At 34.7% G+C, this 26,350-nt stretch overlaps 1 protein-coding gene across 1 annotated transcript; it reads right to left on the reverse strand.

Moving 5' to 3' along the window:
• Positions 1–3,879: 3,879 nt before the first annotated feature.
• Positions 3,880–25,465, reverse strand: LOC131034443 (serine/threonine-protein phosphatase PP2A catalytic subunit). The gene is made up of 12 exons (XM_057965938.2): positions 25,164–25,465; positions 19,274–19,330; positions 16,186–16,269; positions 13,821–13,892; positions 13,146–13,217; positions 12,871–12,911; positions 6,602–6,668; positions 5,957–6,148; positions 5,401–5,490; positions 5,175–5,226; positions 4,776–4,831; positions 3,880–4,627 (listed from the first exon to the last, which is right to left on the reverse strand). Exons 1-12 carry the CDS (start codon positions 25,257–25,259, stop codon positions 4,562–4,564), a joined length of 945 nt encoding a protein of 314 aa, XP_057821921.1. The 5' UTR covers positions 25,260–25,465; the 3' UTR covers positions 3,880–4,561.
• Between the last annotated feature and the right edge of the window lie 885 nt (positions 25,466–26,350).

Raw genomic sequence — 26,350 nt, forward strand, 5'->3', positions numbered from 1 at the left:
TCCAGAGAGCAAAGGTGTTCAAAGTGATTGCAGAGCAGTGGTGTGAGTAGAAGCAGCAGAGTAAGCAGTGTGACTAGGAATCCCCGTTCAAGGAGGGGATCTAGGTCTTGTACTAAGTAAGTCATCGTCGGCTCACGAGAGTCTGTGGTGCACCAGATTGAGTTTCAAAGGAGTCAAAGTCTTTGAGGATTTGGAGTCCACGTGAGAAGCTATAGCCAGGGGCGAGGTGCAATGTGATCAATAGTTTCAAAAGTAGGTGTGAATCCAGGGGCGAGAACTTGTAATCAGATGCTTTGGGAAGTACTCGGGGTAGTGACCAACAACATAGTTGGAATTGATTGTAGACCAAGCCAGGGGCCATTTCTTCATATCAATGAAGATATCTACCTGCCCCAATGTTGTGTCCATTGTGTGTGAAGATTTTCCTTGTGCAAGATTGTGCTTTGTTGTGCAAGTGTATGTGCAGGTTTTGGAGCTTGGGAGTGCTAACAGGCATAATCTAAGATCTTGGAAGTGCTTGGATCCCACGGACAAGTATCGAAAAGATCGTCAGTGTCGCGCAGGTCAATCTAGCCCTGTGACAATAGCCCTTGGGTGGAAGCAAAGACTTCCAATCTTGCCTTCTATACCATTTGATTGTCACCCTTGATCATTCATTTGATCCTCTTTAAAAATTGCTCTCTTTCACCTTAGATCGAACTTTTGAAGGCTAACTGAAAATGCAATTAGCAAGGTCGAAGATTTGAAACCCTACTAGCAATGGTTGGGGTTTTGGGGGTGCATTGGCAGTGATTGTGGTTTTCACCACTCACTAGAAATCATCTTTGCAAGTCGTGGATTTAACCCCTCAACGGAAGTGGTCATAGATTTGACTTTGAACTGGAAGTCATGTAACAAGTTCGGACTTTTTGACTCCACCTGGCATGGTATAAGACAAGTTGGAGATTTTACAAAACTAGCAGTGCTAGAAGAGGCAGGTCAGACTTTTGGGGGGTCACTAACAGTAGTGATGAGGCAAGGCGGGCATTTAGGGGGTCATTGGCAATTACCTCACTTCAATTTCATTGATAAATTACTTCCATCAATTCCAAGGGTCTTTCATCATCAACACAACCTCATCATGGTTGCCTATGCCTTAAGTACCTCCTTTTCACGCATTCTATTCTCCTTGACCATTCTCCAAACTTAGACTCAATTTCTCATCTTTGATTTTAGAGGCACGTGACGTTGATGATCAAATGAAATGATCATCTCAAATCGCTCATCTCCCAAGATTTGAGAGCTATTTGACTCAATTCCACTCTAAGGGATTTGACTACTACCAAACTAATCTAAGACCTAAAACTGAAAGCAAAAGAGAGGGTTCCCATTGTGATGGGGTGATGTGTGAAATGGTCATAACAGTAACCTTCGTAGATCAAAATTATTAATGATAGAATCAACATTGAGTGTATACATGTGTATAATGTGCATTTTTAGATGTGTGCTCTTTAGTTGGTTGTCCAAACATCCAGAAAATCTATCATTTTAAAATAATAAAAGAAATGTATGGATGTGCTCATGGATTACCAGATTGACTTGATATTTCCTCTATCAAATTTTTGTTTTTAAATGCAAATGTAAACACTAACTTGTTATTGCATTTTAAAGGGGTTAATCTTGTATGCTATCTTGATTAACATATCACCTAGTTTTAGTTAGTATATATTTTGTATAAATTCAAAGACTGTTATCGAATGGATAAAAACACTAATCTATTAGTGACGACTCTTCTCCTCATCCTTTACACGCTCAAAACAAATCAATATAGAGATGTTTTTATTTTTTCTTTTCTAATACCTTCCAACCATCATGTTTGAATGTATGTAACAATAAGAGGTTCTTATTAAACGCATTCATTGACATTTATGTGATAGACATGCTCAACCTTGAATTTGGTTTTTGTTGAGGTGATTGTACTTCTATGGTAATGCCTATCACAACACCTTACGAAAACCCCCTATCATATGAAACAATTGAAAGTGAAGGTCTTACACACCTTAAATTTCCCAACTTGAATATAAGTCTTGTGATACTCTTCACAAGTTTGACACTCTTCAAATCATCAACAAATAATATTTTAAACAAAAAAAACTAAAAACTAAAGGATGGTTAGCAAGATCTTTAACATTGAAAACCCATTGTAGATATGACTATCCAAGGAAACGTGTTTAACATTCTTCTCAAATTAGATTATGGTTGTCATTGTAGAGAAGTTACAAAAATACAATGCAAGAAAAACCTCAACAATAATATCCCAAAGCTACTAGCCATTCTTTTAAATATCTAAAACTATATTTTAGTATGATTGACATATATAGTAAATATCCGATTCTTAAAAAATTTAAGATTTTGACATTTTTAATATTTATATTTGATACATTTTAGCATAATTCATTTTAAATATTTTAGTATGATTAACATTGTCTATAGCAAATATCCAATTCTAAAAAAAAAAACTTTGACATTTTTAACATTTAATCCATTTCAGCTATTATATAATTAAAATTTAAATGGCATCTAATCGATTTTAAGAAGAAAAAAAAACGTTACGAATACAAAAATCATCAAGAGCAAATTGGGCTCGAAACATCTCTCCAAACCTTAAAAACCAATAATCTCGCCAAAGCTAAACCTGTGCAAGTTTAAGCCAATTTACTATCGTCGGCACATTACTTAATGATATTCTAGTTTATTAGAAATTCTATTCAATTAGTCCACATCTGACTAATCCATCTAACCAATATTATGTCCACGTGGAATCATGTCTAATCCAGCTAATCACTGGCAGTATCGACTGACAATATTATGCTACACATCACCTATAATAAATCCATTACATCTAAATCGGAATCATAAAAATGAAATATATGAATATTTGCTCTCCCAAATGCTATGTAAAATAAACCAAATTGGTCTTTGATATCAAATGTGTCAACAATCATAATATGTATGAGTTGTGTCAACAATCATAATATGTATGAGTTGGTCCAGTGGTGAACAATGTGTATTTTAAAAAAAAAATCACAAATTCAAATCCCACAAGGGATAAAGGGTAAGGTATGTATGCCTCATTATGTGGTAATCCCATCCATCATGGACTATAAAAAATCTCTCTTTCTAGAGAAAGAGAATAACAATAACAACCAAAGCAACTCCAATGATACATTACACGACATAAATGACAAATTATATTGTACAGCCGAATGATAAAGACTTACCTAGCTGTCATCGTAATTATGATTATGATGAAAAAATGTAATCTAATACTTTTGATGATAATATATTTGCAGGTAACTCCCACATCACGAAGAGCGGAAAAGAAAAGTCCTCGTCTATGAGAATGATTCAAAATATTCCATCTTGTAAAATATGCATCGATAGTTTTGAACTCATTCAACAATCATCAGCACCATTTATGACACAAACAACCGTTGACCAGCTACAAAACATTTCATAAATAAAAAACAATGATCTTAGAAAGCATCACTCACAATGTTTCGTGTTCTTTTAAGAAAGGAAACTAAACTCTGAGAAACTCCAATGATAAGTTAGAAAAAAAAATGATACCTCTTTACCAAGGATTTCAGCACGTGGCAATGTTACCATCGAATTTGCTGTCAACTAGTATTTGGCGCTCAGCTTAAATTTATTTTTACGTCGTTTGAATAAATAGTTCACTTCCCGATTTTATCACCTAGAAAAATTTCCTATGATTGAGACAAACTTTTTCTCCATTTTGTTCATCCGGCTCAAAAGGCCCAAAAAGTTACTTTCATACACAGGTTTGCGTAGTAGATATAAAATACAAACATTGAGATATAAAGTTCACATAATAGGTAAAGCACAAACACAAATATGCAGTTTAGCATTTTTAATCATTCTGATTCTTTCCCTTTTAATGTTCTTTGCAAATTGACCACGCCTGATAAACGGGAAAAGAGCTCAACCGCCTTAGTGTGTTTGTAATAGTCCTCAATGTTCATCACAATGAAAGGTAGAGCCTACCAAGATACACATTTTCAGAAGTAAATATATTCTGAATTCTATGAATTGGTTAGAAGCACCATGAAATTGCTGCTGCTCATTAGTGCAGCAAACAAGCAATTGCCCCAAGCTACTGATTAACGAGATGGGAATGGGCACGGCACTCAATCAGCAGCAATGCCCAATACAAGTTTTACTAGTGCTGAAATTAAATAATTTTTTGGAAATAAGCTGCCTCTCCCTAGACAAAAGCACATCTTAATTTGATACACTTGGTAGTGCATATGCACTCCCTACAAATAAAGTTTCAAACTAAAATAACAAAGACCCTTACAAGAAATACCTGATCATTTTACATGCTTCTTCCATTCAATTTGAAGCATACTTTGAAGATAATGTAGTCCACTAGAAACGCGGAAAAGCTTTGATATCAACAACACTCGCATGTTCATAAAAGAGCAGATTCGTAGACCAAGCAGCAGCCAAAAGCTTGCTAGCAGAAAAACAGCAAGTAGGGAACATCCGAGAGAGCGACTCACAAGAAGTAATCTGGTGTCCTTCGTGTCACATCTGGCTCCCCACGTCTTGGAGCTGGCTCGAACTGAAAAATTAACAGTATTTTTCATCAACAATAATAATAATGCTAAAGATATGCCAGGTCCCATTCCCCAGTCAACTTATCTTGTTAGGTTCCAACACAAACACCAAAACTAACAGACATTTCAAAATACATATATGAAATTGCCAACCTGAATAAACGTGTGTCCTTTAAAATCATCAACTTCCAGAATAGATGCCATATTGCCTGCATGGATGATTTCAAATAATCAATATGACCATCATGATTCTGAATCATGTTAATCCACGTGCCCATATATGAAAATAATTTATAGACAAGTAGATACAATGCAGTATGCTTACTGTTATCAATTATTAATTGAAGCAATAGAATGATAGAACAGAGACATGCGAGGGAATATATTATTTATTAATGCTCATCAACTAAAGGAATAAAGCAGCAGAATATGTACATCATACAATCCTGCTTAACAACTAAATGCATGAGTCACAATTGCTCAAAGAGTGTTTATGTTCTATAGAAGAACAGAAGAAATGCACAAGAAAACATGCTATGTTTACAAGCTTACCACACCGATAGCAGTAGTTTGGTGCGCTAAATATTGTGACAACTTTTTGCTCCTGTAAGAAATGTTAGCAAAGAATATAAATCATTATTCCCATTGATCATCTAATTGTAGGAGTAAGTTACAAAATGCAAATATGCATATACATGTCGATGCATGCATTGATAACAAAGTTACAAACCAATTGATACAGCTAATTTGATCATCAGAAATTTACAAATGTCCTTACATGCCCCCAGTTGTAGCCTTCCATGACTAGCTGATGTGCTCTAGCTATTAGTTTTAAGTTGTTTGTGTGGTTAAATTGTTCAGAAATATCCTGCACATCACAAAAAATAAAAATCCATGAATAGTTCAACGGGTAAAATCTATAGCTAGACTAAAGATAGAAGATTCAAAATAATATTTATTGTTAAATCAGCTGAAACTTGGCTCATCACTCGTGCTTTGTTCCATTCAAAAAAAGCCAGTTTACAGAAGAATATGGAAGTGTCATAATACATAAAATGAATCCATAAAGGGAACAGGGAGAAGTATTCATGTTATCCAATTCACACTAGCATACCAATTCTGTTCCCCCTGCTTGTTCTTGGATTTTTTGTTGTAATTACTCAAGCTAAAAAACACGCAAAGTTACTCCAAATACAGTCTTTTAATTGCATCTCAAAAGAAACAATCTAAATAGGCTATGCAGCAGAAATGCGTGCTGGATAAAACATAAAATCAATACAAAGTCGATAAAGTGGTTAGCAAATTTTCAATCTGGTGATGAACAGAAAGCTTACTTGTCCAAATGTATATCCAGCACCACGTGGAGAAATACCCCATCCACATCTATCATCAGGATCAGACCATAAAAGATCACACATAGGCCCTTCATGTGGGACTTCTTGAACACGATCAAAATTCCTTATGTTATCAAGGGTATCAATGGAAGGTGACAATCCACCATGCAGACAAAAAATTTCTGATTCCACCTATACCATGAAAGAAAAAAGTGATTTAACAGCATTTTCATTTTCAAATCCAATAGGTTTGATAGGTCAGACACACGGGAAGCTTTTACACTATCTTCCATACTCCTACTCATAAGAATGTCAATTGTCAAATAATTTTTATAGCATCAAAGGACATTTAATTTCGGGCTTGCTTTAGAGGAGATATATATCTTTAGAGAATTAATAATAAATATGAGAATGATCTTAATGTAAGGTATTATAAGACTCATTCCCAAAACATTTAAATTTTAGTAAATTTAATTCAAAGTGAATTGTATTTAATGAGTTTTTATTGGGATTTTTGTATTTTGGCTTCTGAATAAATGTGAAAACCAAAATTAGATGTGCATGTAAAACTTGCAAAATTTATAATAAAAAATAACTTGGCTACCAGATTGCCAGAACTCTCAAAGCGTTTTAAAGCTTACTTACCAGCGCTGTCAATGGGAAGTAGTCAAAAAGATCTGTAAATATCTTCCATACATTTGCATTCCCATACCTATCATAAATGACGAAAACATCAGGATAACACAAGCTTTGGCAGGCAAAATCAGAAAATTATTGAAGAACAAAGCTTCAGTTTTTTTTTGCAATTTGTAATTGACAATCATCATTCATGACTTTCTAAAGACATAAAATGGCTTTCAACCCTTCATAGAATAATACTAACACCCAATTAAATAGAGAAAGATGTAAAAGCATAAGCATTGTTATTCATAAAATGAGCTTTGCCAGAAGTTCAGAAAGTTGTGTGCACAGAAATAAAATAGTATAATAGAAGTTCAAGTGACGTGTAAAGATGGCCCTTGAAATTTGAAATAGTCCACATTCATCACAGCGGCTAATTAGCTTTTTCTTACCTCTAAAAGTCTAGCTTGGCACTAAAAACTCACCACGTGCACTTGCAATGCATTACTCTGAATTCAGTTACATGTTAATGGTAGAGACAAAGGCATATTCGTGTAACTTGTAAGTATTGACAAGCAATACTTAATACATGAATCCATAGAGAAACGACATTAAAGAAGCTTCTGACTGCTTCTTTGTTCAAGAAAAAAGTACATAAAAATTCTCTGAAACTTAAAATTAACCACATAATCTGGCCAGTGTCCGGTACACAACCTTACAATATCCTTCAGTATTCGAAGAAATCTATACAAATCCTTAAATTTTCAAATTTGTATAGATGAAAGGAATTCTACTAGCCTCATCATGCTGCTTCACCTTGCAAAAACAATTATGCTTGTCATTATCATTCTGCTTTAGTAATAAACCAGCTCATTACGGAAAACTCTTCAATTTTACATATATTTTTCTCACTTGTTTTTGTCAAGAAGTATCAGGCAAAATCTTCAAAATAATCTATAAATTATATGCTGTAGAAAGAAGTAGAAGTTACAGATACTTCAGGGGAAAAACTCTATAAATACCAATTAAGGCACGTACAACATTGACTGACCACCAAAACCTTGACCAGAAATTTATCAAAACTTGGTCATTTGCAGAGTTCAGCAACAGTTACAGAAAGCACACTACAAATAGCATGCATCTGTGACCAAGACCAGAGCTAAGGATTACTTGCATTGGGAAACTATGTTAATATTTACAAGTACTAATACATATCCAGCTATTACCAAGACCTGTAGGATAAAGAGTCTGTTAGACAGAATTCAGCATAAAAGGATAAATATAGCCAACTGATGATAGTCAGAGGAATGCGAAATTCAAAAATTCAAAATAGATGTATTGAGTTTCTTATCCAGATTCTGATCACTAGGCCCTTGATGGTATTGACAGGAATGCATTCTGAACATCATCAAAATTGCTCTTACAAGATACATTGGTATAAACTCAGATATTAGACTTTGTATTACATGAAGAAACTTACTTCATGTCATTTGCAGAAACCTGCACAATAATGGTAAGAAGCTACTTGTTTAAAGAAAAAAATCAGCACAACAGCAGGAAATAATTGAACCCTATTACTCACACTGATAAGCATCTTGTCTGATGCAAGTCAGCATATATATAACTCTAAAAACTAATGTCAAAGAGTTCGCTGGATTTTATCATAGAGATTTAAAATACCACAAACATAAAAAACACCTAAACTTAGTTTCAAAACACCATTAGATTCACCCCTAAATGGCCATACAGTTTGTGACAGTAAAATACTCTGGTTAGTCCTGCAGCAGGTGTTAAGAACTGAATCGGTGCAACAGCAAGAAATAATTTAGCCTAGATTTTAATTTTAATATTTTTTGATTTATTTAAGTCCTCTAATATTTTTAAATTTATTCAAATTTTAGAATTTTCTATTTCTACTATATTTATATAAAAAATAAAATTCCAAATTATATTTACTCTCAAACCATAAATTTTTCCCATATTTTATTAGATAACGAATTTATTTTGATTTTTTTTCTTCACTAAGTTCAAACACGAGCACATCCCTTGTGATATAATTTGGAGATGATCTATTAGTAAACTAGTATAGCCATATTATGTTGATATATCAGTCTTAATCTTATTTAAGATAGAAATGTCTCGAGTCTCTTGACCTCTTGTAGTTATTTTATTTTACTTCAGAACTAGTTAAGAAGCATTTTGTATTATTTATATTGCTTAATTTCTTTTTATCTGAAGAGCTATTTTTATTTACTCGAGAATTATCTTATTTATTTAAGAAGCATTTTATTTTATTCACTTAAAAGAGTTATTTTAATTTACTGAACTATTTAAGAATTATTTTATTTGTATTGAGTTGTTTTCTTTAAAGTTATTTTATATGTTTATAGCCTTTTTTTATGTCACCTATGTTCTAATTTTTGCTAACATGCTCATACCATTACACTCCACCTCTTGCTACCACTATAGTTACACTGAGAGAGTGTAACTACATTAAGAGAGAAAAAAAACATTCAACTTTCTTTCTTCACACATCAATAGGAACAAGAAGTTGGCATTCGCTATGTCTTAAAATATAAGTTATATCTAACAGAAATTGAAAGGTAAAGGTAAGCTTCCCATCACATAAAAGATACTTCCAACTCTGTTATCCAAAACCTCTTCCATCTCTTTCTGCACTTGCAGTATTTTTGTACTTCATTCTATCTATGTTCTATCTTCTTCCAATTCTCCTTCATGGAACTAACACAAATCTGCAATGTTGAAAATCCATGATAGACCAAATCTTTAGGCAACGCCACCTCATATGCGTGTTACTAGAACCAAACTTCTTCATTTTCAATTTATTGTATGTCTCAACTAGAAATCTTTCCTTTCTAGACGCACCATCACTTCATCTCCTTCCGCAAACTCCTTATGTCTCCTTTTTTCTTCCATCTTCTCCTTGTATCTAGCATAATCATTTCCAATCGATTCCTTACTCCCTCATGTACCATCTTTATATGATCTGCAAACTCTTTTGCTTCACACTCCTCTTTTCCTCACACTACTAATCAGCATAACCATATGAAGGGACCAAAAAATCATCCAACTTTCTTTTCTTCGCGCATACAAGGAACAAGAAACTATCATTCACCATGTCTAACATAAAAGTAATATCTATTGGAAATTGAAAGGTAAGATTCTCATCACATACAAGTTACTTCCAATGCTGTTATCCACAATCTCTTCAATCTCCCCCTCCTGCAATTGCTGTATCTGTTTACTACATTCTATCTCTATCTTCTTGTGATTCCCCTTCATGGTAATGATACAAATCTGCAATGTTGAACATTGGTGATATAACCAAATATTTAGGCAACTCTTATCTCACGTGTCCCAATTGGAAATCATTCCTTTCTAGGATACACCATCACTTTATGTCCCTCTGTAAACTCATTATGTCTCCTTTTTTCATCTACCTTCTCATTGTAGCTAGCATTAATCATTTCCAACCGATTCCTTACTCCCTCTTTTCCTCACCACTAATATCTCTCAATTCTGAAACATTTCTTGCACCACTTCTATATGCTATTGTAATTGGGGTTTTCCCTATGCTCGCCTTGACCAAATTGCTATATGCAATCTCAATTTGTGCTAATACAAAACACTTCAAATTATATGATGCAATTACAATTATGTTTGTTGTAACAATTCAATATGCAACATGAAAGAAATAACATGAAGTACAATTCACATCAGACAGAGATTTATACGTGAACCCTTATGGAAGAAAACCCACTAGCGAAAGGATAGTAACAATTGTATTCAAAAGAAACAATATAGAATACAATACGTCTCTTGCAGAGTGCCTCAATCTGCAAACTATATTATACGACCTCATAATCATACCTTAGAGCATCACACCATGATCAGGCAACCTCTTTCCTCTCTTCGTTCCATCCACACCAACAGTTAGATATACATGGTGAATCATCCTTATGGTATTCGAACCATCACAACAGTCTAACCATCCATCATGGAATACCAAAAATCACAGCCATCTAATGACTATACCATGACATCAGCATGCCGCACATTACACTAAACAAGATTGATTTGAAACTGCCATTCGCATTTGGTAGAGATTGTTACCATTTATACCTAAACCACATTCATGTCTTATTACACTGCAGCCAAACACCATGGCTGGCAGTAGTGGATACAACTTGCTAATTATTCCTAGCCACTTCCAATACAGCTTAGCATCCTCTAGAACATTAACATGCACGTACTCCAATAGTTCCACAAGTGCACCTGCATTGTCAAAACACTCCAGTAACTAATTAGACCAAGAAGCAGGCATTGAGTTCTCAACTAGATGCCCTGCAGTTGCAACCATTGCAACACTGAGCTCAAACAAGCCTCCATGCCTAAAACTTACCACAACCTACCACATAACTTCTTTTATCTCTTAACCAGTCTGCAATCAACCACATCAACATACTCTCTTCAAAGAGGACCTCTCCACTACAGAAAAGCACACCAAAGTTTCAACAGAAATAGTAGACCGTAAGGTGTAATCTCAATCAAAAAAATTCCAAAAAAAACTTTCAAAAATCATGAATGCATGTATATAAAACCAAGACTTTACAGTCAAGAATGCATCCATGCATGACCATAAAGTTAACCAATAAAACTCAGATGTTAACCATAAACCAAATATTTGTGAGCAAGCAGTTATAGGAAATGCTGTAACAAATGGTGTATTTAGATTGCATGGCTGCTTGGGCACAGATAAATGCTGTAACAAATGGTGTATTTAGATTGCATGGCTGCTTGGGTACAGATACATGCTGTAACAAATGCTGTATTTAGATTACGTGGCTGCTTGGTGTATTTAGAGCAGAACCTTAAAAGTTTATTATAACACATACGGCTGTGTATATTAAATTACATATTCATAAATACATAGATGTGTATGTTCATGTATATGTATGTATTCATGCATTTCTTTTGGTTTATAGTCGTTCATTTTCTTTTTCTTTTTCAACATTTTGAGTTCATGATTTTTAACCTTCATTTGCATTTCTATGTGGAACACATTTTGTAGGGACTGCAGTAAAAGTAGAGGTGAAGTAACAAAGCAGAGGGCGGCACCCATACATATTAAGTTCATCATTGCATGATCCACAGCCACATCTACCTAACAGATGAGAGGACCTTTTCAAATGCCACCCAAAAGTTATTGAACATGAACACCAAAACATTGGTCTCTCACCTATATGAAAGATGCAAATATCTCTACAGTTGGTGTAGTAATAAACAGCATGGACAAATGTTGGGACTAGAAATAAATTAAATTATTCTAAAATGTACTGTTTGGACCACTATGCAACATTTGAGATATAATTAACTTTAAAATAAAATCTATAGCTCTTCCTCATTAAAGAGTTGCAAATAACAGGCAGCATGAAAAAGTCATGATGGGATCTGAAGCAAAATGAGAAAGCAGAAATAGCAATTAAAACTATGAATTTAATCATTTTTGAGCAATAATTTGAAAACTGGAGGAAAGAAAAACTGATGCATTTCACAGAATGCAGTTGTTATACCGTGAACAGACCACAATAAGCCTTCCCAAAGTTTGTAGCTAATTATCAATTCCAGAGAAACAACACAAATATTATTTAAGCCCAGAACTCGCTTCCACAAGCACTCTGCCATAGAATCCACATACTAGAGTAATATGTGAAAACAAACAAGGATGTTCCCCATACACACTGGATGCATAATTGTGTGATGCATGGCCACATACACCTAACAGGTGAGAGACCATCTCAAGTGCTACGAAAAGGTATTTTCAAATGTACACCGCAATACTAATCTCCATCTATAAGAATAATGCAGAAGCTTCTGTAGTTTGTGTACAATAAAAAGCATGGACAAATGTTGTAAATGAAAATAATTTAAATGATTCTAGACTGTGCTGTCTGTGCTACATATGAGATAATTTTGACTTCAAAATAAAACCAATAGATTTTGTTCTTAATAGACTTAAAAATAATAGGGCAGTATAAAAAGACATAATGGAATCTGAAGCAAAATAAGAAAGCAGAAATAACAATTATAAATTTAATAGCTTTGGAGCAACAAATTGACCACTGGTAGAAAGAAAAACTGAAAAAGTGATGCATTTGGCAGAAAGCATTTATTATATTGCGAGCAATCCACAATAAACCTTCCCAAAGTTTGTAACTAACTATCAATTCCAAAGAAGCAAAACAAAAACATAATTTAGGCACGAAACTCACTTCCGCAAGCACTCGTCATAGAATCCATATACTTGTGTAATCTGTGAAAAGTGAAAACGAACAATACAAGAGCCGGTTTAGCTTGCTTTTTAAAAGGTAATTAAAAACAAAAAAAAATGATTGTGTTGTAATTTATCCACCTAGCTCTTCATATATAATCAAGAGTATCAACAGAATTTAAATGGAACAAACTCCACAAATAATGATGTTATTCCCAACCATAATATATAAGATTATTATTGAAGTGTTTAGCCTTTTCCATTTATAACACACACCTGGCGACTCTCATGGTTTCCTCTTAAAATAGTGATTCGTTGAGGATAACGGACCTTCAATGCTACTAGAAGCTGCACAATAAGGATACCAATGATTTAGAGAGCATCACAACCCAGAAAAAGAGCTCTTGATTGAATAGTTGCAAAACTGTCCCATCACTTTGCAACATTTAAGAGAACATCTAGCAACAAAATGACAAATTCGCTCTAGAATTTGTTTGCAACTAAACCTTGGGCAAGACCTGGATGTCTTTTTAAACCATGAAATATTAAAAAGTAGAATAGCCCAGAAAACCTAGAACAGGTCTTACATAAAAATAAAGAGAATAATACTACCATCTTGCCTATGCAAATAATGCCAGTGAGCTATTCAAAAATGTAAGTAGAAAAGCAGTCTTATACCCTTTGTATAGAGAGTTCAAATTATATTACAAACAATAATTCTTTGCAGAGAAGAAAAACTCCCAAAGATTACTCTAAAATATTATTCACCATATCGAACACACCACTCTCAGACACAGCAATATGTGCTATTTTCAATAAAAAGAATTAGTTTAAGCAGTAACATGAAATTACCATCTCACTTTCATCTAAACTAACTTAAACAAATCAGACATAATCACTGTGATAGAGAATTAAAATAACTCAAGAAATATCACTCAATGCTCCACTTACAGTGACAGTTTCAACCGAATAGTATCCACGATCAACATAATCGCCCATGAACAAGTAATTGGTATCTGGACACTACAAAACAGAAAAAATTGAAATGAATTTAAGTTAATAACTAAAAGTACAACATAACATGCTTGAAACTGTTCAAAGGAAAGAAGAAAACAGAAGAAACAAAATAAACATTTATTCCAGAATTATTCAGAAAGTAATGGATAGAGGTTAGCACAAGAAATATAAAAAAGAAAAATTTCACGTTCATGAAACTATATGATACAAGACATAATTGTAATTCTGTACTACTAAAAATGCAACTAAATAATAAAATGAAGTAAAGTGAAAGGTTATATATTCCCAAGACCCATCTTAACTTATCTAGCATGTGCCAAGTTATTAGTTGACCATCTTGATTCATACTGATAACCATCATCTACAGCCCTTCATCATGGTAGGTACAGGTTCTCTCTCTTACATAGCCAATCCTGAATTGACCTTATTCATAGATAATTTATCATTCTTCCCACCTACCAGGAGAAATATAGACAAATTGGTTTCTTCATAGATTAAGTTAATCCAGAGATATGAGAATGATAGGTGCAAATGTTTCACTTGCATTCCATTTGGTGGGAAATACTGTCCACACTCAAGAGAGGGCTAATTGCTTTGTTATAGGCATGTTAATGCTGACTCATCCCGGCTATAAAGTGAACAGTGCTAGGACTCTTAAGTGATTGAAAACACCTACAAGCTCCCAAGAGGGAACGGGTGATAACCATGGCAGCCCCATGAACCAATCCAGTTTGATCAATCTCCATTTTCTGTATTGATCAACTACTTATGGTAGCAGACTCTGCTTTTGGCCTTCCCTCATTGTCTTACCCTGCATAGGGCAGATTGCTTTGTTATAGGCATGCTAATGTGGACTTACCCCAGCTAGAAAGCAAATAATGCTAGGATTATCGGTGATTGATAACACCTATTAGATCCTGCAAGGAAATGGTTGATAACCATGGCTCCTCCGTGAACCAATCAGGTGCAATCAATCTCCACTTTCTGAATAGATCAACTATTTATGGGTAGCTACCTCTGCTCTTGGCATTCCTTCAAGAAGTGGCTTCCTTCTCCAAGTTTATCACCTAAGGTCTCAAAGATGCAAACGTTCATTCTACTTCCAATCTAATGGTTCATTATATATTGCCCCATAGTTCAATTACATAAAGAGATAGTAGAATAGAAAGATAGTTTTATCTTCTCAATGCTTCACTGGAAGAAGCTAATTCCTTTGCCCCAATAACTGGGAAACCAAATCCATGTTGCTAGTCTCGTAGAGTGCTAGAGATAGGCCCTGCCATAACTACTCACTAGCTACCCTATCATAGCCTCATGGAGCTGAACTAAACAACTATAGTAGCAGGGGGGTGCAATTTAGTTTAGTTTAGTTTGGTACGATAGCCCCTATATGAATAGAAGCAGAGCCCCCTACCTCAGATATTGGCATGTTAACATACAGAATAGAATCAACTATAATTGAGCCAATTCTATTTGGGTACCTCTTGGCATATACCAGATAAGTGTTGAGACATGAACGTATAAACAATCCCAATAAAGCTTTCATACTATTACTACTTACAAAGATACCCCACTTCCCCACACACCCCAAAAGTCGAAGTTGATGTGGCTGTAGAATGTGCTGTTTAGCACAAATAAGAAGAGTTAGCATCCCCCATCAGAATACATGTGAGACAAATTTCTCCATTTAGCCAGCATAGTGAAAGTAACAAAGAGGGCTTATAGATCAATGACATCTTAAAGACAATAAATTCAAGGGTATGGCTGGTTAGCATTTCAAGTTCAAAGTAAGTGTGGTTAAGTCCTATAAAAGCACAAAGTCAAATCAGTATTCTAAGAACTGTATAATCCCAAATAGCCAGGTAATTAATCATAAACCATTAAAATTTGAACATTTACTGTCTTATATTGTCCATAGACAAGCAGTATATCAACGGTGGACACCATAGGGCACATTTAACATACAATCCTATGATAAACTTTAAAAAAGAGGTAAACATATACAAGAACAGACCTATTTTATATCCAAACAACATTACTCTCAGAAATTTTGAAACAGATACTATAAATGCATATATTTTACAAAAAACACACAAGTCTATTTTAGGCAAGAATTTTGAAATTTGAATAATTGATTCAGAATCTTGGTTATCAATCAGAAAATTTTGAAACCAAAGATGCTTTTCAAATGCTTGAAATTGGATAATAACTTCATGTTTTTGCATTCACTGGACTTGCAATTATATGTATCCATACACACAATAGTAATAAGGGAAAAAAACTAGAAAATTGAAGCTACCTTTCCCCCGATTCGGAAAAGCTCTGCTAGATCATGAAATTGACCATGAATGTCGCCACATATTGTAACAGGGCACTTGACAGGCTGTAAAAAACACAATCATCACATAAATTACATTCTATAGTTGGGTCCATATTAAGCAATGTAAACATGATCATACCATCCCCAAGCAAAATATCTTAAATTAAACTATCACTCTTATGTCCATTACACTAGAAACAGTAACCTTGGCAGCTATCATGACCCCAAAAAAAATATATTTATACAACATGGACCACTCCATTTCCAAAAGTAATTTGTGTTTAGTCCATGTGAAAATGGTCGTTCAATAATTTGCATGAAAATGTCAATGATATGTAAGGTTATTTCCTGGTGGAAAACTGAAGAGTGCATATTATATAAATTTACGTACTACAAAAAGTAAGTTTACAAAAAGCAAGTTTGAGCCAACAAGATAAATAATTTAAATAATTCATACAGCAGACAAAATTTATATTAAGCAATGTAAACATGATCATACCATCCCAGAGCAAAATATCTTAAATTAAACTATCACTCTTTTGTCCATTGGACTAGAAAATGTAACCTTGGCAGCTATCATGACCCCAAAAAAATATAAATTTATACAACATGGACCATTCCATTTCCAAAAGCAACAAGTGCTACTGGTGGTTTTGCATCTGCTACTGGATCTACTGACGTCTACTATTGGTATTGGAGCTGCTGGTCTAACTGCTGTGTTTAGGCCATGTGAAAGTGATTGATCAATAATTTGCATGATAATGTCAATGATATTTAAGGTTATTTCCAGGTGGAAAACTGAAGAGTGCATATTGTATACATTTACATGACTACCAAAAGCAAGTTTTCAGTAAGCAAGTTTGAGCCAACAAGATAAAATAATTTAAATTGTGTCATCCACTACCACTTTCTGAAGCAATCACATTATGTTTTCAATTACCTGAACTTAAACAAGACCAGCAGATAGTTTCAGAAGGTGATCAGGTACATGGTTGGCTGATACACGAGATCCATCATACAGACAGAGCTTAAATGACAAAAGAACATTTGCATTGTGATAGTAAATTTATTGTGTTTCATCTAACACAATGCTTTCAAGCCGATTAGCAGATGATTGTAAAATTTTCAAAATAATCACATTATGTGGATAAAAGATCACCCATAAAGAAGGGTTAACTCAAAATGTTTAAAATCCATCCAAATGGCAATAACTTTTTTGCGTATCACCTCAAATGGTTTTTGTTATTACAATAAGTTATAAATTTGAATTTTTCCTACCCTAGTAGAAATCCTATAAATCATCAATTTCATTAACTTCCCAAATCCCAACATTCAAATATGTTCCTATTTACTAACTTCCTGTTAACAGATAACTTTAGCAATAATGTTATCACTGTATAGGTGTTTGAAGGAGCATCATAATTCTGCAAATTTATAATTATTACTATATTTAAAATTCTGTATATGCACATTGCACACCTCCTCATTCTACAACCCCATTAAGATTATAACATGCCAAGCCATTAATTCCAAACCATAGACATGCTTATCCAAATAGTAATCTACTTCCACAGCTTTCTTGGAATTCCTCCCCCACCCTCCTTCCTATCTAGGGCCTTCCAATGACTACAGTGCTGATATTCACAGCATCAATTCATTGCAAATCATCCTTTATGTGTTTCAATAACTTGAACTTTTTGATCTTCATATCTACCTAGACCAACAACTATGAAAATAATTAACTTCATATTACTATTTTTAATTTTTAACTTCAATTTAGTGAAAAAACATGCACTTCACACACAAACTACCACAAATTTCGAGCTATGTTTTGTTTGGTCATTTATAAAAATTCAATTTTTTATCCCTACATAGCAACATAGGGAGATTTTTATAAAATAAATTGCACATTTTTTAAAAGTAATTTGCGCGTTGTGTTTGTGTGCCTGCCCGCACACACATACTCACATGCACAAATTCATCCATGCATATAAAACCATCCTGTTGAAGCCTTTCAAATCACATTCTGAAGAATTTTGTAGGTTTTAGTCCTATAGCATGGCTTGCACATGTTTTAAGTTTATTACATGTCATTTGTATATTCAAGATTTATAACATTACTAATTAACACATTTTGGACAATTAAACTCAGGCCCACAATGCTTCCTAGTGCCATGCCACAAGACCATGATGACACCTACTCTTGTTCCACAGGATATTGAGCTTATCTACAGAGCACATGGCTATGAAACAAACTTTTTTTCTAGTGTATTAAAATATGTAGCCTAGAATGCATCACACAACTGACTTCCTCCTGCAATCACTTTGTACTAAATAAGATACATTTTATAAAGAGCACTTCCCAACTTACAAAGGATAAAGTGCAGGAACCAAAATTTCAAGACGTTTCACTGCATATGAAGGCAACTGACAAAAGGACTTCTATGTCTACAGCAACTTGTAAGCAAGATGGAGTGCACACTCATTGTATTCGAAAAATTCTAACATGGCCTTAAACCTAAGAAGGAAAGGAAAAAGACTGTTTCTTGGGTTACTTTTATACCAACTAGCAATCAAATTCATGTTTGCAATAAGATGCTATAGGTTATAACATATTTTCAGATTTGAATAGTCAAAGAAATGGGTCACACTCATCATATAAGAACTCAAATCCCAGGAGTACTCAAGCAATTCCATAAGCTAACATTTTCACACAAGATTTTACTTCGTAAAATTCTACAAATCTTTTAACAACAAACCCTTAAAACCAAAGAAAGAATTAAGAAGAAAACTGAACCGATACTAAGATTCACAGTGAATGCACATCAAAATCCTGTCTTATATCAATAACAGAAAACTTAATTATACACATTACCTACAATATCTTGTAATCTGATAGACCAACTACATATGATTTCCGCCCCCCTGTTATTTAATATTTGAACATTTTTTACAAGACTGTATATCATTGAAAATGATATACAAAAAAATACACCTAAAGCTATAAAGTACAAGAAATGGAAAAATTCTATTTCACATGTTTTTAAGTAAATTAAACAAGACACACCTGCACATTACTTTCTTCCATTAGAATCTCCTTGGCTTTGTCACATAATCCTCGAACCTGCAACCATGAGATAAACATTCTAAATTTCTAAAAAAAACATTTTGTTTGATCTATTTACATATATATTTTTCTGTAAAAGTGGATATAATACTAAAAATTGTGAAACATGAGGGGCGCATAAATGGTAAAGCATCATCATGGCTTGAGAAATTATTATAATTTATAAGTACAAGATCTAAATGACAAAACAATCTAAAGAGTTTTCTTCTCATTATTTCAATTAAGATCCATTGTTAGCAACTTAGCATAAATAGCATGCAAAGTATATCATCCATAACTTTATCTTCAAAACGATAGTTCTTTCATGCATGGATTATAGTAAAATGCAAACAAAAAGTCAGTCACTGCATGTTTTCCCACAAAATTTTGGCATACTTGAATGAAACAAATTCGAATGTAAGTCTTTTATAAATCATGAATGAAAAAGTAGCTGATATAGTGGAGTTTACACATTTGTTTGACAGTCCTCTTGTTTTGTAATCTTATAAGTAAGTCTTTTATAAATCATGAATGAAAAAGTAGCTGATATAGTGGAGTTTACACATTTGTTTGAAGGTTCTCTGAGATGCTTGGTTTGTATGTTAGGATAAACTTAGAGTTGCAACGAAAATGTCAAACATGGTTTTTACACTTTTTAGTATTAGGAAAAAAAAAGGATTTGTTATTTCAAAAAAGTATGCAGAGAGAAAGATAAAAAGAACATAAGTCACAGATCGTTTGTTTTGAAATCTTACGTTAAGTCTATTAAAAATCATGAACGAAAAAGAAGCTGATATGGTGGATTTTATACGAGTGGTTTCTTTGAAAATCATATTAGGTGCTTGGTTTGCATGTTAGAATAGACTTTAGAGTTGCAACCAAAAGCCCACACAACGAGGAATTGCAGTCCTGTGAATAATCAATCAGTTCCTTGATTGTAGGGCAACTTATGTGCAGAAACAATTCAGAAAGTGGAAAAACATCCTGGGATAAATAACATATAGCATGTATATTGCACAGAACACTTCTACCAGAAGATACAAGAAATGGCAAATGATGCAGCCGTTGGATTAACAAAAACCTCACATATCCACATTCAGCATTCTCACCTCAGGTCGAGCATTGTAATTAGTTTCTGAGATTGTCCCCTTTTAACCTGCAGCACTGATTAAGTGTTCTGTCTACAGTTAGAATAAAAAGGATTAAATCTTTCAGTCAGAACAAAGCAACTAAATCTGTCTGCATATGGAATAATTATTCCATAAAATAAGGTGGCTGTTAGATATCAGTCTCCTACCTGTCCATACCAGTCAGATAATGTCTGTAAGTTGTAACTAGATAGGGTTATAGGAATTAGGTGTCATCCACCTTAAAATTTCCTAATGTTCATATTTGTAATTTGTATTAATTATGTGCCCATATGAAACAGGTGCCCCGCCTTGTAATTTGTGTTTGACAAATTGAGTAGCACTTGTAGTTGTGCAGATTGCTTGATGTGACTTTGACCCTTGTTATGTGTGAGAAGATGTTACTTCGGGTAAAGAGCATGAAAATTGGGAGTCAGGTGTGGATTGTCAAATCAAGGAATGTTTTTGGCCAACACATGAGATCATCTTGAAAAAGGCGGATTTTGTCCAAGATTTTGTGCTGATTTGGGCAGCAAATTGGCCAATAGTTTTAGCACATGGTATTGGAAAATATCCTCAATTTCCAGTTTTCGACTTGCATATAAATCAGATGTGTGAATTGGTGGTTTGAGAATTGAAAGCCATCGATGGAAGAGAGGAACATGTAGGGTTACACTGCTGGATTTCTGCAACAGTTAGTCCTTTTGTTGCTCACGCTTGTAACTTTGCAGAATAGCCATGGATGTATGGCTGGGTTGCTATTGGGGTGTTCACACAGTCAAGAGCAACTGTTATAGGCAGGATTGTGGGCAGATTGACTCCATGAAGCCAGTTGATTCAAAATCTTTTTTCAAGTACACCTGATAAAGCACTGTAACTCTGTGAATGTCTTGAAACAGCTTTGTTATTGAGTAATACAGTGAGTATGCTTGGGAGAAGGGTTTTACTCAGCAGGAGTTTACCAGGATATATCTTGTGTCACGTGTTTTTCTCAGTTGTCGAGGTTTTGATCTGGACCCTTTTGCATTGCTTCTCTTATGGGATTAATGTAGGAACTGTTTACTTTTCCTTTTCAATCTTGCTTCCTTCCACTGGTATTAGAACTTTGATTTTTGAGTTCATAAAAATAATGTTTCTGGGAACAGTTCCTTCCAGAAGTTGTCGTTCAATTAGCTGCCTAGATTTGAGGAAACTGATTTTCAATTACTCACTACCATTTGCGGACTGATTTCCTATAATTGGGGATCACTGGGCGCTTTGCTCTATTAAACAGCCCTAGCCCCTAAGGCAAAAGCGACGACATCTTTTGAAACTTGCAAACCAATACTCAGTTTCAGCTCCAGGAAAGTGTAAGTGCTACATCAGCTTGCTTAGTACTTGACAACAAACCCTTCATGTGTGAACCTGGTCCTCTTGGGGATGAAAACCCTCAAGTGTCAACATGTTACAGAATGACAGGAGCCAGGAGTGATACATGATGCAGAACAATAGCAGGATAGCACAGGGAATCCTGCAAAAGCAGGGTGAATCAGTTTGCATACCACAATGTGATATGGACATTTCAGAGTTCAGATCTGTATATTAGGCATTCCCAATGAGTTGAATTAGATTAGATGCTCTCTTTGAATGTATGTGTTTCATAAAATAATATGAAAAATCTCCGTTCAAGCCTTTCTGGGTTCGGCTTCTGTATGTAATTTAGTTTAGGATACCTCAAAGAAACAATCCTGACAGAGTCAGCCACTCGGGTATTAAATCAAGATATTTTGAGCAATCCAGCATACAGATGGATTCAAGAAGATTTTCAAAACTTAAATGTAATCCATAATCCTGGCAAGATACATATCAAGGTACTTAAAACTTGTTTCTCCTTGCTTGCAATCTGTTTTGGAACTGGTTGTTAAAAACTAAAAAAATAGGAGAAAAAGGGTCATGTCATGGTAGCTGGCATCCTATGGTTGATTTCCAGCTTTGATGTTCTCATAGAAAGCTTATTGAATGATAAGAATCTAATATAAATCTAAAAGAAAAAACTGCAGAAACACAGAAGCACGTCCTTGTCATATGGTGTCATGTTGTATGGACAAGCATTCAGCACTTGATCGTTTAGGTTATGCATTCACAAGCATGCTCAAGTGAGTTTTGAGTGAAGATAGTATTTTTTAATCCATCATCAATAATCAAAATTCTCTAGTCTTTAGCATCTTTACACAAACATAAACTACTGATTAATAATTATAAAATACGTAAACAAAATCCCTGTTTAACATTTTCCCCTAGAAAAATTCTGCATAACTACATTGTGCGTAAGTATTTTATTAATTTTTCTCTCTAAATTTTTGTCCAAGTCCCACTTTCTCATTATCCTTACAATACTAATACCAAGGAAAAGGCCTAAGCCATTCCTTAACTACGATTCTACAGGGAAACAAATTCTATCAAAGTCATCATTGCATTACTTTCTAAAAACTTTGCTTTTGTTCTCTGACAACCCTTTTTGGCAGCTTACTTAGATGTCTGAATGTTTAATTAGAAAAAATGAGAGTTTAGCAGTTTGCACATTAAACTACTGCTGAAGCCAAGCACACAGTATAAAACATGTGGAAAATTAGCAGCCTTGACCATGGTCAAAAGCCATTTCTAAAAATTCCAATAGAAATGTACCATAATATTCCCATTTCAAACCACATTGGCATTTGACTACTAAAATCAGGTCTGCAATACAATAGTTGTGGAAATCCAGTTACTGCAATGACTGTGATTGCAAAAGTCTGCTTGTTTATTTGAAATTGTATTGTTGCATCAACCAGGGCATTTGATGCTTACACTGATACGGTACAACCCAATTAGGCAACTTATTGAGGAAAGGGAACAAAACCAATAATTACAACCTAAAATAAAACTCCAGGTTATTCACCCATAAGGTCTAGCATACAGTACGACAGTTGTGGCAAACACACTAACCACCTTGGACATGATCACAGAATGCAACTAAAATTTTACCAACATTAAGAGCTGTATTGTTCCATGTTTCCATTTGAACCCACCTCAACGTGTTAGAGCTAAATTATACAGTAAAATAGATGTGGAAATCACAGCAAGCATCTTTACAGTTGTTATAAAATTTAAAATACTCCTAAATTTTCAAAAAATTCTATAATGCTCCATGTATCATTTTTTCCGGATAATGTAAAGGGTTGAGACACAATTATCTCCTTGAACAACTATCCGTGTTTATCCTTCCCTGCCTTATAAAAAAAAACACATAACTTTACTTTCCAATGTTTATTTTACTTCCTTAATCTTTCAGAATCCATTCCTCCTCAATTGATGGATGCTGTTAGCTTTCTCCTAAGCCAGACCTTGCATAAACATTTCTACAGCGAGCGTCATACTGTTCATCAGTTGTACCGAGAAAATCTAAAAAGGCCAAATCTTCCTGCGCCAATCACCCCATACAACCATAGACACCATAAAAACAGAATCCGCATTAATATGCCATGAAGCAAGCAAGGTGATGTTCCATATCTCGATTTGAATTTGATATGCCATAAATCTCATGCAGTTGCTGTAATCAGTGTTAATCTGCGAGTAGTGAAATATTCCACATTTCAAATTGAATCAGCAACAATATGCCATAAATCTCACGCAGCCAATTTAGAGAGGCGAGACAACAATCATCTACTTCAAAAATCTCAATCCATATTTTTCCATCCCTACCTTATCCAAAATCCAAGATTTTCCTTTCCAATGTCAAAAGCCCATCTTTTCCTGTCTACTATTGATTTTTTCGTTTCATTGGTTCTTGTACAAAACTTTCTTTCTCATTTACGGATGTTGTTGAATTTGCCACTTGCTGGATCCAGTGTGTTCCTCAACAAACTTAGCTACCGTCCATTCCTTTCCACGTATAAAAGAACGAACACAGAGTAAATTGGATGCTTCTGTCCCAAATAATCCATACAACCATGTAAATCATAAAATTGCATAAGGCACTACTGCAATCTGTCTTGCTAAAACAATTAGCACTCCAATATTTCCCTATGCTCCACAACTTCTATTTTCCACAATCCGTAAATACCACTGGCGACTTAACCCTAACGAAAGTTGGTTAAAACAGTTCTCAAAGGCTAGTACTTCAAAGTTTAAACCTCTACTTTAACTATAGACCAAGAACGATCACGCTTTACAAGAGATCGAAGACTTAGATACAATACCAAATCCCACTAAATGCTCAGCAGCAACGACTAGTTACACAAGCACAATACACTTTGCCAAATTCGAACCAAGTTTAGCCATGAGCGAAAAAAAAAAGCCACTTTGCAGATCAAACCCTTACCGCTACACTGAGAACAAAGAACCGTCGAGCAACAACAAACTGCAATCCCTATCTACTCTTACAGAATAAAACAAAAAAACAAAATCCCTAAACAGCTTAACTACCAACGGATCGGGTTCGAAGACTCGAAAGTTTTTGAACCAGATCGCCACAGGTTCAAATCACGCTGGATCTGCGGCCCACAAACAAATTCCGTGGCCCAAACACAACGCATTTACACGTACCACACAAAAAAACATCAACAACCCTACTCAACTTCCCAAAAAGCTCCTCGGCCGCCTTCGATCGCGAGTCAGGGAAAAATTACAAAACAAAAATACAATCCAAGACGACAGAAACTGTCCAAGAAAAAAAATTTACAGAATCAGGCAAAGAGTTAACTTGCCTCTTGCTCGGATAAGGGCTTGCACTGCATGAGCTGCTCAATATGTTGGTCGAGCTGACCGAAGCCGCCATTAGACGAAACCGGCTCCACGCTCATTTTTGTCCTGTTAATTCAAATCTTATGCTTACGCCTTGGCCTTGTGCCCTCTCCGAGGATCGAACCCCTCCTCTCCTTCTGCTTCCCGTTGTGGTCCGTTCTCCCACTGCAGCCGCGCCCCGCAGCTTTGCAAAAAATAAATATATGTGGTACGTATTCTATTTGCTCTCTCTCATCCCCCTGCTTTACTTTCTTTTTAGTTTTAGCTGTATAATTATTTATTGATTTGTTGTTTTCTAAATGGCATTAAATACGGTGTGTGTTGGAGTTAACGGCAGGTTCTAGACTCTCTCCGGTTACCGGGGAAAGGTCGGGAAGTTTAGAAGAGGCCACGTGTGTGCCACGTCAGTTGAATACGTGGTGGTCGTAGAGTGGGTGCGTGGTAGCATCTAAGGACTTTGTGTTTGGAAGTGCAAGACTGCCTACGGATGCATCGCCACTTTTATCGCTATTTATGATGTAGATGGATTCGGCAACAGGCCAATGTGTGAAATTTTATTTTATTTCTTTTGGGTAATAAGTTGTTTGGCTTCGGCCTATAGACAAAATCTATTTATTCGTGACTAGGTGTAATGGCATTGAAAAGATTGATGCGATGGGTTTTGGAGGAACCGTTAGAAGCGAGAAGAAAACTCACCTCAAAAATGGCTGATAAGGGTGGGTGTTTTTAAGAAAAATAAAATAAAAATTATTAGTTACGAAGGTTTTGAGGAACTATAAGATTTTATGCAACAAGATTATGTGAATTAAGAAAGATTGTGTTTGAGATTGTAATGGGTTTGAGTAGGGCCTTTTAGGGTTTTTTTAATTTTGTTTTGGAGAATGATATGAAGTCCTTTTCTAGTTAGTTTTGAAATTATTTGTGATTGTAAGATTTTAGTATGGTTGTTGAATGGACTATTGTTAGTTTGATTTTAGAGAGAGAGGGAGAGCTTTTAAATATTATTTTGGTGGTGATGTTTTGGATTATGATATTCTTATGTGATTTAATTATTTTAGCATATTTATTGATCGAATACTTAATTTATAACTTAAACATGGGACATTATTTTGTTTAAAATCTTTGTAACTCATTACTTGAGACAATATCA

This window comes from Cryptomeria japonica, chromosome 1 (assembly GCF_030272615.1).
Source record: "Cryptomeria japonica chromosome 1, Sugi_1.0, whole genome shotgun sequence".
Classification (NCBI taxonomy): domain Eukaryota; kingdom Viridiplantae; phylum Streptophyta; class Pinopsida; order Cupressales; family Cupressaceae; genus Cryptomeria; species Cryptomeria japonica.

Bases quoted from the DNA above. Each gene is read 5' to 3' on its own strand.
- LOC131034443 (XM_057965938.2), bottom strand. From the start codon at position 25,259: ATGAGCGTGGAGCCGGTTTCGTCTAATGGCGGCTTCGGTCAGCTCGAC. The intron at 13,893-16,185 runs GTAGCTTCAATT...TCTGTTTTGTAG, and splicing joins TTTTCCGAATCGGGGGAAAG to TGTCCAGATACCAATTACTT. The intron at 5,227-5,400 runs GTAAGGACATTT...CATTTCTTACAG, and splicing joins AAGGCTACAACTGGGGGCAT to GAGCAAAAAGTTGTCACAAT.